The sequence below is a fragment of the Medicago sativa genome, chromosome 3, assembly GCF_051527215.1.
Source record: "Medicago sativa cultivar Bolivia chromosome 3, Bolivia_mono, whole genome shotgun sequence".
Taxonomy (NCBI): domain Eukaryota; kingdom Viridiplantae; phylum Streptophyta; class Magnoliopsida; order Fabales; family Fabaceae; genus Medicago; species Medicago sativa.
The window spans coordinates 65,324,104-65,336,809 of NC_140751.1; the positions used below are offsets into that span (position 1 = coordinate 65,324,104).

At 31.9% G+C, this 12,706-nt stretch overlaps 1 protein-coding gene across 1 annotated transcript; it reads right to left on the reverse strand.

Moving 5' to 3' along the window:
• Positions 1-2,338: 2,338 nt before the first annotated feature.
• Positions 2,339-3,966, reverse strand: LOC146939228 (agamous-like MADS-box protein AGL80). Its single transcript, XM_085752992.1, has 2 exons — positions 3,823-3,966; positions 2,339-3,152 (listed from the first exon to the last, which is right to left on the reverse strand). The coding sequence occupies exons 1-2, from the start codon at positions 3,899-3,901 to the stop codon at positions 2,581-2,583; spliced, it is 651 nt and encodes a 216-aa protein (XP_085609118.1). The 5' UTR covers positions 3,902-3,966; the 3' UTR covers positions 2,339-2,580.
• Positions 3,967-12,706: the final 8,740 nt, after the last annotated feature.

The following is a 12,706-nucleotide window of genomic DNA, read 5'->3' on the forward strand; positions in this document are numbered from 1 at the left end:
GATTCCAGGTGTCCTTTGAAACGATTAAAAAATGTATTAAAAATAGTCGACAAACTCTCTAAGAACCTGTAGTATGTTAGATATGATTTCCACTTCAAAGTAGGTTCAATACATGAGTTTCACAAATGTTTTTTGCATGCAAACTATGTTAATGCAAGATGATAACATTTTCTAAACTTAGAGGGACAAAATACAGTCTAAAACTATCCTACAAAATGAGACATCACTCAAAACCTAAAATAAAGTATTAGAAACTACATGAATTAGTTCAAATAGTTGCAACATGCCTTAATTATGCAGCTAGAAACAAAATGGTTAGCTAACAACTTCGAGATATGTCTCAATTGGTTGAGACTCCTAGGTAAATCGGAAAAAGTGAATCTTGAGAAAGAGAAGTTTAAAATCAAAATCGAAATTAGACCATTTAAAACATCCAAGTTCTTCTTTTAAGAGAATGAGGAAATTATATTTGAAAATGAATCCAGTTAAATGTGCTTTGGTGTATATGTAGAAGATTCGTTGTATTCTAATACAAGAGAAATGAGTAGAGTTGGATACAAACAAAACAAAAGACATTTAGAATGTGCACCTCCACAGAATAAAAATCACTTCAATCCATGCTTTGGTTTCACAAATTGTGTTTCGATACATGAATTATTTTTACGAACACATATGGTTAAAAAATCCTATTTTTTATAATCCTCTCTCTATTCGAAAATCAAGTATATAAACTAGTTTTCCTTCATTTCCTTTTCAAAAAACACACACTCTTTATCTGCTCTCTGAATCTTTTTCTCTAGAACCATTTTCTAAAATAACAATTAGATACTTTGAGTGTAGTATCAAATTGTAGAGCGATAACGTCCAATTTAGGAATTGTTCTTGTAAATTAGGTCGAGTGTGTTTGTGAGATTTTTGAGCAAAATCTCAGGGTTTTCACCTCAATTGAATTGGAGCATTTTTAAACAACACTTGCAATCGAGGATTCTTATTTTGGCGAAAACATTGGAAAATCAAGTAGGAAGCGGTGCTTCGTGAAAAGATGATTCACAAAAGAAGCAAAGATGAATCAAATCGAAGAGCTTGGGTCATTGATTTTGGAGGTTCAAGATCAAGGGTTGAAGAAGAACTGAATACACCATTACCAATTTAAAGATTGGGTTGTCTTCAACCTTGAAGTTTGATTGTTTTAACTTTTCTCAACAATTATCTACGCAGTTTTCATTAATAAGAGGTCTTAATCTTTATTCGAAGATTAGGACATGCATACCCAAAATGCGAGGATGAACATGAGAAACTGTCTAAACAATTCATTGTGCGATATTCTTTTTTCTCTAGAATAAAAACATCAAGAGATAAACCTAACTTTCCTAGAACATCAACACATTGATTGTTGTCCTATAAGTCACAAGAGAACTGAATCTTTTCGTCCTCCAAAAAACCAAAGAGAAAGTTTTGGGATGACAAAAACATCACATTTTATTTTTTATGGATTAAAATCAAAATTCGCTATATTTTTTAAAATAAATATTTAACTCTAATATTTTTTATTCTAATTCTACCTTTCGCTTCATTTTAATTTTTTTTATTTCATATATCCTAACAAATATCTTAATTATTTTAAAAATTAAGGATGCCATTGTGTTAGCTGAATTATTTTAAAAATCAAGTTGCACACTCAATATTAAGGGGTGCATTCTCTTAATTAAACATCAAGTTGCATACTCAATATTGAAATCTCACACCATTATTGTTTTTGATGTAGCCACTGCTTCATCATTGAAAGCATCAGAGGAAATTACTGCTTCTTTTTCAACAAGTACATACTTCATTTTCACATAACCACATCACAAAAACAACAATGAGAAATCATATTAAATAAAAATCACAAGAAAACAATAAATTCTAACCTTTTTCACTTTGCCACTACATGTTCTCTTGCGACCTCTCTTAATCCCGCTCTTGATTCTTTTTGATAATTTAGAAATTGAAGACAAAGGCCAAATATTTATTTTATTTTTTCTGTAATCTCTTTAAAAAAGTGATTTTAGGCGCGAGTAGCAGTCTGAACTTGCATTTAGATAGGCGCGAGTTTTGCTAGGCGCGAAAAACGTTTAGGTTCCAATGAAAAAAACAATTAAATGGTGTGTGTTTTCAAAGCCGGCATTTGAAAAAAGAAACAAAAAGCGAGGCGATGTGATTGTACATGTCGCAAGTATTTAAGAGAGAGTGTAAAAACAACTGTCCGTAGCATTTTTCTTCAAAAACGATTATATGAAAACCAATACCAATTGAAATTCCAACATAAACAACACCAATACCAATGGAAGCCAAACAATTCAGGAAGTCTCTATTTATTCATCATAACATTAACCAACAATGATTAAATGTTTTTCAAACAAGAAATTATAAAATAAAAATACACGAAGCAATAAAATTATTCCTGTGTCCAACTCTAAGCACGGACTCATTTAAAACAAAAGCAATAAAATTAAACCAAACATAAATTCAACAATTGAAATATAGAGACTCATAAAAAACAACAAAGTAGATGATGATCACTTTTCAAGGACTTGTTGATCAAGGCCAGAAACCATGTGGCACAATGTTACCATTTTCAAATGGTAACACATCACCAATGTTGTTGTTGGTGAAATCCATTGGCCAATGCTGCCTTTGCATTGGATCAGCAATGTTCTCCAAACCCTGCTCCCCTCCTCCAGTCACATTTCCAGCTTGGTTTTGAACAACCTCTTCAGCTTGAGATTGATCGAGTTTCCTATCGATCTGTTTCAAGTTCTGATCAATCAACCATGAGATATCATTGAGATCATCCATGCCAACATGGTCAAAAATCTGACCAGCATTAAGGCATTGAAACATCAGATGAGTCATTTCCTTCCTTTTGTTGTCATTCCTTTGTTTCTTCAGCTGTTCTTGAGCTTTTTGGATCCTTTGCTTCAAGAAACTCTCTTGATTGAACATTTTTTTGCTTTGCTCTAGTTCGGGCAATCTCCGGAACCTTGACAGCACCTTTTGCACTCCCCATGGCGAAGGCCAAACCTCTGGTTGAGGATCGTTTTGATCAAAGATGATAGCACACGCTTCGATCCCACAGAGCGTGCTGATTTCATCAATCTTCTTGATCAAACCTGGTATAAAAAATACAACAAGATAGTAATTAATGATTGAAACAACAAAGTAGGTTATTTAAGATAAATAAAAATTGGAACAACTGTAAATCATGAATTTGTGAGTTTTCTTCTACTAATCGAAAAAACAATTTTATTTTTTTTTAATAAAAAGACCCGAAACACCAATGAGATAAAAATAATTTCAGCTGAGCTCACACAGACTCTATTCCAAAGGGACAAACATGTTAAATATATTTAAAATGAAATAAAAATTGGGGAAATAAACCAAGCCAAACAACAAAATGAAATCTCTCACTTAATTTAGTGGCAAACAAATTTATAGGTTCATTCTATTGAAGTTGATCTTATCTGAGCTACATGATAATAAATATGAGCACCTTTCACAACTGGGATTTGAACTTCAGTTTACGATGTTGTGGGAGTTTAGTCCATTTTGCTAGACTCAACTCCCCATTGATTCAATTTATCGATCTATAAATTTAATTATTAATTTTATTTTTTTTCAAGTAGATATCTAACTCATGAATGCTAGTTTTTATCATTTTTCAATGGTAATTACAACATGTATGGTATGCAACTATGCAAGATTGATTCTCTAAAAAAATAAAACTATGCAAGATTGATATAGACATGGTTTATATAAATAAAAGAGAAGAAAATCTCAAACCATTTTTTCTTTTCTTGAATGTTCCCCTCCTCTTTGTGTCACTGGTGATGTAGGCAAGGCTCACCTTCTTCCTAGTCATGGCAGCGTTGAGAAAAGAGAAAGAAATGAGTAAGAAGGAAATTCTACAAAAAATGAAGCTTGGTGTATGTATTCACTCATGTTATGCCAATATTTATAGTAGATAAATTTGAGATTAATTGAATTTAAAATAATAAAATAATATCCACCGACATATGTGCATTGTCTTAGGACGAAAATTAGTGATTAAATCTGTGTGCGATATATGCCTTTTTCTAGAAGGATTTTGCAAATAAAACTTTTTTTAAATGACCCTTCAATATTTTGTCAAAAGAAAAAGATCTTTTCCATTTGGAGAGAATAAATAAAATCCAAAATTTTAATGTGTAATTCACTAAATGGGAAGGTTGTTCGACCCAATTTGTAAAGTGCAGCGGAAACATGTAAGGGGGAGTCTAGTATGAAAACGTGTAATTCAGATTCTTCTATTTGTCAAAAACAGCCATGAAAACGTATTCATAAATAAAATAAAAAGTTCGAAGATTTTTTCTATCTTAAATTGATGCACCATCTCTTCTCTTTATCTTAATTTTTATTTATAGAAAAAAAAAATTGACAGTATCCTCGTATTTGGCATACGGGGAACCACTTTGGTGCCATTAATGGCACCAATGTCACCATACCATTACATCTCCACCACACACACACACATCACACACACATTCCCACACACATTCACACACATCAACGGCCAGGATTTCTCCAATGGCACCAATGGCACCTAAGCTAAGTCACTGAAGTATTTCCCTGGCATACGTGATTGAAAAAGATAAAATATTTTTCCATTAGACGAATGTTAAAGATTTTTTTTAGATGCTGATCTTTTTACAAAGTTGATTATTGAGACATAATTTCTTTTGTTGACTGGATAAGAGACATATAGTTTTTTAGATAACATCATTTGAGTGTAAAAAAATAAGGGTTAATTATGTTTTTGGTCCCTACAAAATTGCAACCTTGTAAGTTTAGTCCTTACTTAATTTTAATAGCATTTTTAATCCCTACAAAAAATTTCTGCACTCAATATTAGTCCTTACTCAATCCAAATTTGTTTAATTTATGCTTAAACTCTTAAGTTTTTCAACAATTTTTTACAGGCGTGTTAAGAACGTTATTAAAAGGTCATCCGAAAAAAATATCGCAAAAATTTGATTTCTACGTCCATATTTTTGTTATTTATATCTTAAACTTTTGTCGTTTTAAAAAATTCATATTTAATTTATTTCATGTTAAAAAATTATAGATTTTAGTAAATGAACCGTTCATAGTGTTCTAAAGTTGTATAAAAAGAATCGTTAAAAAATTTAAGAGTTTAAGGATAATTAAACAAAATTTATTTTAGCAGGGACTAAAATTATAAGTAAATTTTTTTTTGTAGGGATTAAAAATGCTATTAAAATTAAGTAAGGACTAAACTTACAAGGTTGCAATTTTGTAGGGACCAAAAACATAATTAACCCAAAAAATAATAACATCCTATTGAATTTTATTTGACTAGTACAACTATTTATTGAAAATTAAAATAATTTATTCTTATTTGTTCGTTAATTGTTTTTTTTCTTCTGATAATTAAAATTTTATTGATGTTATCTAGCCAAGAAATTAAAATAATTTATTTTTATTTCTTCGTTAATTGCTATTTTTTTTATAATTAATATTTTATTGATGTTTTCTAGCCAAAAAGCTAGATAGAGAGATACAAACGCCTTGGAATCATGACTGTAGTTATTTATAATCGATAATATTATGTAATAAAAAACAAGAGTTCACATTGCAACACACAATTTTCTGAAATTATTTTGCCCACAAACTTATTAAATTGAGATATATTAAATTTTATGAGCAAACTCTAACCGATAAATGTCATGGATTTCAAAATATTTTTTAATTTAATGAATTCTAATTATAAAGTTGTGTGAAGATCAAAGTTTATTTGGAAACCAGTTATTTATATTCTTTTTAGTCAAAAAAAAAAGTTATTTATATTCTTTTATAGGTAAGCTATAATTTATTTTATAAAAATGGCAACTAAATCAATGTAATTAATGGAATAACTCTTTCTTAATTAGAGGGAATTTTCTTTAACAGACAACCTAGATATTTTTGTGTGAATCGGGTATTATTTTTTCGATACAAAAAACCAAATATTCTCTGCAATTTTAAAAACTAATGTGTTGAGTTAGATAAAATGAATGAATGACCTGATGAAAAAGAAAGATAAAATGAATGACCAAACTCTCATTTCTCAAGAGATTTAACGTTGCTACATTCTCAAGATTGAATTCAAATTTACAACCTCCAATTAAGAGGAAAAATATATCTAATCATTTCATCTAAGAACAATGTTACTAGGTAATACATGATTTAGATGAAATATATGGTTATCTTATATACATTACTTTTAAAAAATATTTACATCAACGGTTCGAATTTTATCATTTATTGCAAATCTCACACGATTTTTTCTTTTTAAGTTTATAATCATATGATTTTTACATCAATTAATTAATGAATTTGAATAAGAAATATTTGTTTACAAAAGTGTGATCAGAAGGAGTATATGTCTCTTTTTTTGAGAAGGAAGGATTATAAGTTTTTTTCTTTTGACAAGATGAAAGAGTATCCGATTATATACTCTCTGGTCACTATTATAAACAAAAATCAACATTTGAGATATATTCAATTAATAATGTATATGATATTTATTATAGTCCACATGCATCAATTCAATTAATTATGATGTATGTTATAAAGTTCAAAACTGAATTATTAAATTTATATCTAATGATAGTAATAAAGCCTGTCTCCTAGAGGTAGTTTGATTGTAAGGTTGAGATTAAACTTTGTGGTTCTCCGTTTAAGACTCGGTATCTCCAAAATTCAATAATGACCGTAATAAAATTTTAGACATAAATTCAATCCGATCCCTTATTTTTTTTTTTGAAGGAATTCGTTCCCTTATTTATTTAATCATGAATTTAGAAATTTAGTCCACCAATTTTATAAGTTTTACGATATATTTTCACCACCAAATTTTTAGCTTAATTTTATTGATTTGACTTGGGGGGGGGGGGGGGGGGGGGGGGGGGGGGGGGGGGTAAGCTCTTCAGATAAAACGAAATTGAAAAACCAAACCAAAACCAAATAAAAAATTACCCGCTCTTTTTGGTTTGATTCAAAAACCGAAGCAAACCCAACCTGAAGAAAACCCAACTGGACTCATTCGGCTCTCGTTTTCAAAAAAAATTAATGAATCGACGAACCAAACCGATAGAAAAGATAGAAAAGTAGTGCATACCTAACTCCAAATATAAAACTACTTTCCTAGATTTATCCACACTTTATCTAAGCCGAGTTATATCCTATAAAGTCCTCCAAAGCGCGTGTTTTGTATTTACTTTAATTCATGTTTAGAATGTCTTCAAGTTGTATGGTGAAGTGGCTTGTGCATGTCGACTGAGTGATCACCATTTTTCAATTATTAAGTAGAGTAATTAGGTAGAAAAAGGTTGTGTTTTACTAGCATCTTTATGGTGAATTTTCTAGGCCTACTGGATTGAAGTACGGAGAACCGAACTCTTTCGAGCAAAAGACTGCCAAACATGTCGGGTCAGCTAAAGGCTCTTGGTGTTTTTATAATTCAAGGATATTTGTTATTTTGCTGTCGAATTTTATTTTGCAAGTATATTGCCTGAGGATAAGCAAAAGTTAAAATGTGAAGTTGTGATGATAGTTAGTCATATAGTGTTTTTAATATCATTTAGGAGTCATTTTATAATCTATTTAGCAAGTTATCATTTGTTCTAGTCGAGATTTTGTAAATAAATGAATGAATGAATGAGCATGGAAGAGTTAATAGGCAGACAAGACCTTGAAACATGTTGAATCACCCAAATCAGACAACTTTGTGGTCGTACTATACTTTCTTACAATATATATCAAGTGTTTTTTTGTAGTATAATCACTACAAACGTTTCAGTTAGGAGAAATAAGACAAGATGAAGAAACGATGAAGGCTCAACTATTGATACATGTGTGATGCATGCTACGAGCCACACATCGCGCATTTTAAAGAACATTTGGTTCAAACATTCCTGCCATAAACTCTGTGAAATCACTGTTGAGTACAAACTTTGATATGAAAGATCTAGGAGAAGTTGATGTAATAGTTAGAATTAAGATTACTGGATCAGAAAAAGGAATTTCCTTGGATCAATCTCACTACATTAAGAAGATCTTAAGGAAATATAATTATTTTAACTGTAAACCTGCGAGCAAACCTTATGATCCAAGTGTAAAACTCTTTAAGAACACTAGAGATGGTGTTAGATAAATTAAATATGTGAGCATCATTGGCAGTCTCAGATATGCCACTGGCAGTACTAGACCCGACTTTGCCTATGTCGTGGGACTCTTATACAGGTTTACAAGTAGGCCAAGCAATGAGCATTGGCATGCGATTGAAATAATCATGGGATACCTAAAACGAATTATGACTTTAGGACTGCATTATCAAAGATACCCTGTTGTACTTGAAGGGTATAATGATGCAAATTGGAACACCTCGTCGGATGATTCCAAACCAACCAGTGGATATATATTTAGTATAGCTGGAGGAGATGTTTCTTGGAAATATAAGAAACAAACCATTTTGGCTCAGTCCTCAATGGAGTCTGAGATGATAGCACTAGCTACTGCTAGTGAAGAAACAAGTTGGCTAAGATGTTTGCTAGTTGAGATTCCTTTATGGGAAAAACCGTTACCAGCTGTGTTAATTCATTTTTATAGTACCGCGACTATTGCAAAGATTAAGAATCGTTATTACAATGATAAGAGACAACAGATAAGGCAAAAACACAGCACAATTAGAGAATTTCTCTCTAATGGAGCGGTTAAAGTTGATTTTGTATGTACTGCTGAAAACCTAGTTGATCATTTGACGAATGGACTAACTAGAGAGAAATTCCAAAATACATCCAGTAGGATGGGACTAATGCCTATAGCTCACTAAGTGATGGTAATCTGACCTACATGATTGGATATCCCAAGACGTAGGTTCAATGGGTAATAACAAGTCATGAAGTGACAGAACATGTTATGATAAGATTAAGGAAGCATGATCCTGCAATGAAAGAAGGATGAGATGATACAAACTCTTAATGAGATCTATACTCTATGTTGAGTGGGGTACATAGCTACAAGAGTATACCCTTGATAGACTCACCTATATAAATGTGGAACTGAGGCGGTTCCTATGGAATTTTGAGGCGGAATTCCTAAAGCATTAGTTAAAACTAGGATAGATGTGCAGGGCCATAAATGCACGAGCTTTTACAAAACACTGTAGGAAAAGGTATGGGTGCATACTCTAAGTCTGAGATAGTGTTCAAAGATGTAAGCAACTCTTGTTGAATGAGAATAGCTTCCTCTATGCAAAGGTTCAAGTTGTGGGCAACACCCTTGTTTATTAGCAACCTTATGGAGACGTCTTTGACGGTATTTTTCGAAACCCTTTTTATATTCAAGTGTGGGATTGTTAGACACTAGTTGAATTTTAGTGGAAAGTTGGAAGAATAAACACATGTCCCATAGAAAATAATTAGTGTTGGTATGAATTGAAAAATGTCCCACATTAGATAGGACATACCCACTAGTAGTGTTTATATAAGTGAGAGATGACCTCCAAGGGTGTGCTCTTGTGGCACCCACTTTTGCAAACTAGGAAGCGCTTAGGAAATATATATATATATATCACACGCGCGACGTGGATTCCTTAAAGATTAAGTTTGCTTAATCAGTAAGCTAACTTAATCCTCCTGTGATTTTCCTCTCTTCTCCCTCTTTCGACTTGTGTTGACGAGTCCTTCTTCCTTTCTTCTACTCCTTCTGTTCCTTCAGTTTCGAGTGGTCTTCATACCATATAGAGTGGTTTAATACCATATTGAGGGTGTTATTTCTCGAACGATTACTTACGGTGCAGTACATAATCGAACAGGTGAACCGGGTTATTTTATCCTAGAGGCGGCTCAGTTAATAGTCTACCTTGCACAAACTCGGGTAGTGCTACAAAACGTCTTAAAGAGAGTGACCTGATCGTGACACAACCCGGTAATATCTTCGATGGTGATTTCTTCATTTTTAAAAAGGTACTTCTCTAAATCTGTAAAAAAAAAAACATAATCTTCTCTATTACTGTTTGAACCATGTAATTTATTGAGTACCTTTGAAAAATTGCAATTGCTTGGTTTTATTCATTATGATTTGTTGTTAATGCTTTTAATGCGTTTATGAATGTCCATAAAATGATATAATCTCAATGACTACTAACCTTGGATTTAGGATTTAATCTCTTGGATTTAATCTATTATAATTGTTCAATCTATATAATAACTTGACATATTCTATTATCGTCTTTGTGACAATAGTTTGACGCTCATTCAAAGGTTACATACTCCCACAAGACATTAGGAGTTGTAACGAGAGAAGAGTGTTAGTGACCAAGACATTGACCTAATTATTCTGCTCAGACTTCCTGAAAACTAGACTTTTCACCCGTGCTGCCGCACGGGTCATATATAGTTCAAGAAACTACTTGAAATTCAGTAAAATAATCCATTGCGATATATTATATAGACTGTTTCTACAACTCGTTAAATACGTCTGTATGTTAATTTGTTATATTAATTAAGCCTTTTCCCGTCCGTAAATTTTATGAAAGGAAGCATATCAAAATCTTTAGTGTTTATTGCACCTTGAAACAAAGTAATGGTTTGTAGATTTGCTTAAACAACGCTATTGAAATGAAAACGCAATTACATTGGTTCCAAATCGCAAAAAGTGGATTAGGAAGTATAACCAACAGATAAATTATTGAATATTGCTTTATTATGCAAATCAACCATGAAATTATCAAGCAGAATATCAGTTTTCATGTTTTCGTTCTGTGTCAACATGGTTCCATTAGTAAACAGCAAGTTATAGTTCAATGCACTAATATACATATACCATGGCCCGACTGGTATGAGTTTCAGTTGAACCATATAACAGAAATTATACGGCAACATGACAGAAGCCATTCCACGCATATATAAGAAATTATACGGGAGCTGATACATAAGAAAACACAAAACAACATGTCTGCACGGATACAGTAGAACGCAGCCTTAATAATCAGGTATTATTTCAATGTTTAAATAGCTGCTACCAAAAATAGTTCAATACATAGTACAGATTAATAGTCATAAACTATATGACTTTCAATGAGATGATGAATCTTATATATGTTAGTAATTATCTAAAATATAAGACTTTATCTTAACAAAAATGGCCTAAGTTTGGAATAGTTTTTGCTGGATGCAGTAATAGGAACATTGCAGACCGATGAATCATTACTTGATCATTTTTTACAGACAACTTGATCACAACTTATACATATTTAAGGTTCTCCACAAATTTGATTGTTTCCTCCGTGATCCAAGTCATTACACTGTCTATAGAGCCAATAGCTTGTCACCAAGGTGTGTCCATGAAGCTTATTAATGTATTGTTCAATATCAGTGATTGAGGACATTTAAGATTAACTTAATAATGTGACAATAGTTTAACATAAGTACCCAATTATAGATAATCATAATCCTCGGTTAAGCATTCAAATACACAACTATAAGCTCCATTGAGAATAATCAAGATATATAAACACACTTCAGTGGAATACAATCATATTTTTCTCTTTATTCTCTTTCAATTGTACTATAAGTGTGCCACTTGATTATGAACATGCCTAATATGTGATGTAGTTTTTGAAAACTGAGAAATGAATTGATATATCACTTGCTGTTCAAAAATAAATAAAAATTGATACATCACTCAACAATAGATCCCATATAAGAGTGTGAGAGCTGCTGATCCAAGATGGCATTGGATGTGTTCATTGGTTTTGATTCAACGATCAAGTAAAAGAAATTAAGGTCAAACTGTAACCCAATTTTGTAGGGCTTCGCGTCCACCAGATCTGCGTCATTTGCAGCTATTATTGACAACTGCAGGTTGCCATAACAGGACCAAATTTGTCTCTGATTACCGACAAAAGAGCCCAGCTGCCCTCCTCGTTTGGTCTCGCTGCATTCACGTTTAGTTTGTATCACCTGGAGGTGGATAATCCAAACACACATTGGAAATCAAAATATCCTATATTTGTTAGGTGCAAAAGACCATATCTGCTACTTTTGATTTACTCTTTTAATTTGCAGTGAACATTGCCCTAGCTAAATTTAGTTCTTGTATCCCTTTATCACAGTAGCTATATATTAACTTTAGATAATTTCCAACTCTGCTACCTCTTCTCTAAATAAATAACAACCTACTATTTGCTCTCATATATTTTATCATTTTACACTTTTCTGAATTTGCTAAACCTCATAACAATCAATGTACGGTTGTCCTGAAATCCTGCTAAATCTTAGTAACACCGTTCAATCGCAGTCTATCTGCAACTATCAGGAGAACCCTATTTACATATTCACTCAGTCAAATACAACACAACTTCTTGAAAGGTACCTTGTAATATAGAATAGTAGCAGATACGAAACTGACAGAATCAGAGTTTCAAAAATACAACAATGACAGATCTTACTATTAAAGATCTTCAATAATTTTGATTACTAAATATGTTTTTCTATTGATGTTTAAATAAATCCTGCATAATTTATAATACAACAACACTTTCTAAGTTAAAAGGTCAAGTAAATAAGGCCTAATTTAGAAAAGAACTCACTATCACTTTTTCTAAGTTTATATAAGTGGATGA

What these genes read in the sequence shown, in the direction of transcription:
- LOC146939228 (XM_085752992.1), bottom strand. Translation starts at nt 3,901, where the DNA reads ATGACTAGGAAGAAGGTGAGCCTTGCCTACATCACCAGTGACACAAAG. An exon ending in ATTCAAGAAAAGAAAAAATG is followed by an intron (nt 3,153 to 3,822) that starts GTTTGAGATTTT and finishes TTTTTATACCAG; the next exon opens with GTTTGATCAAGAAGATTGAT.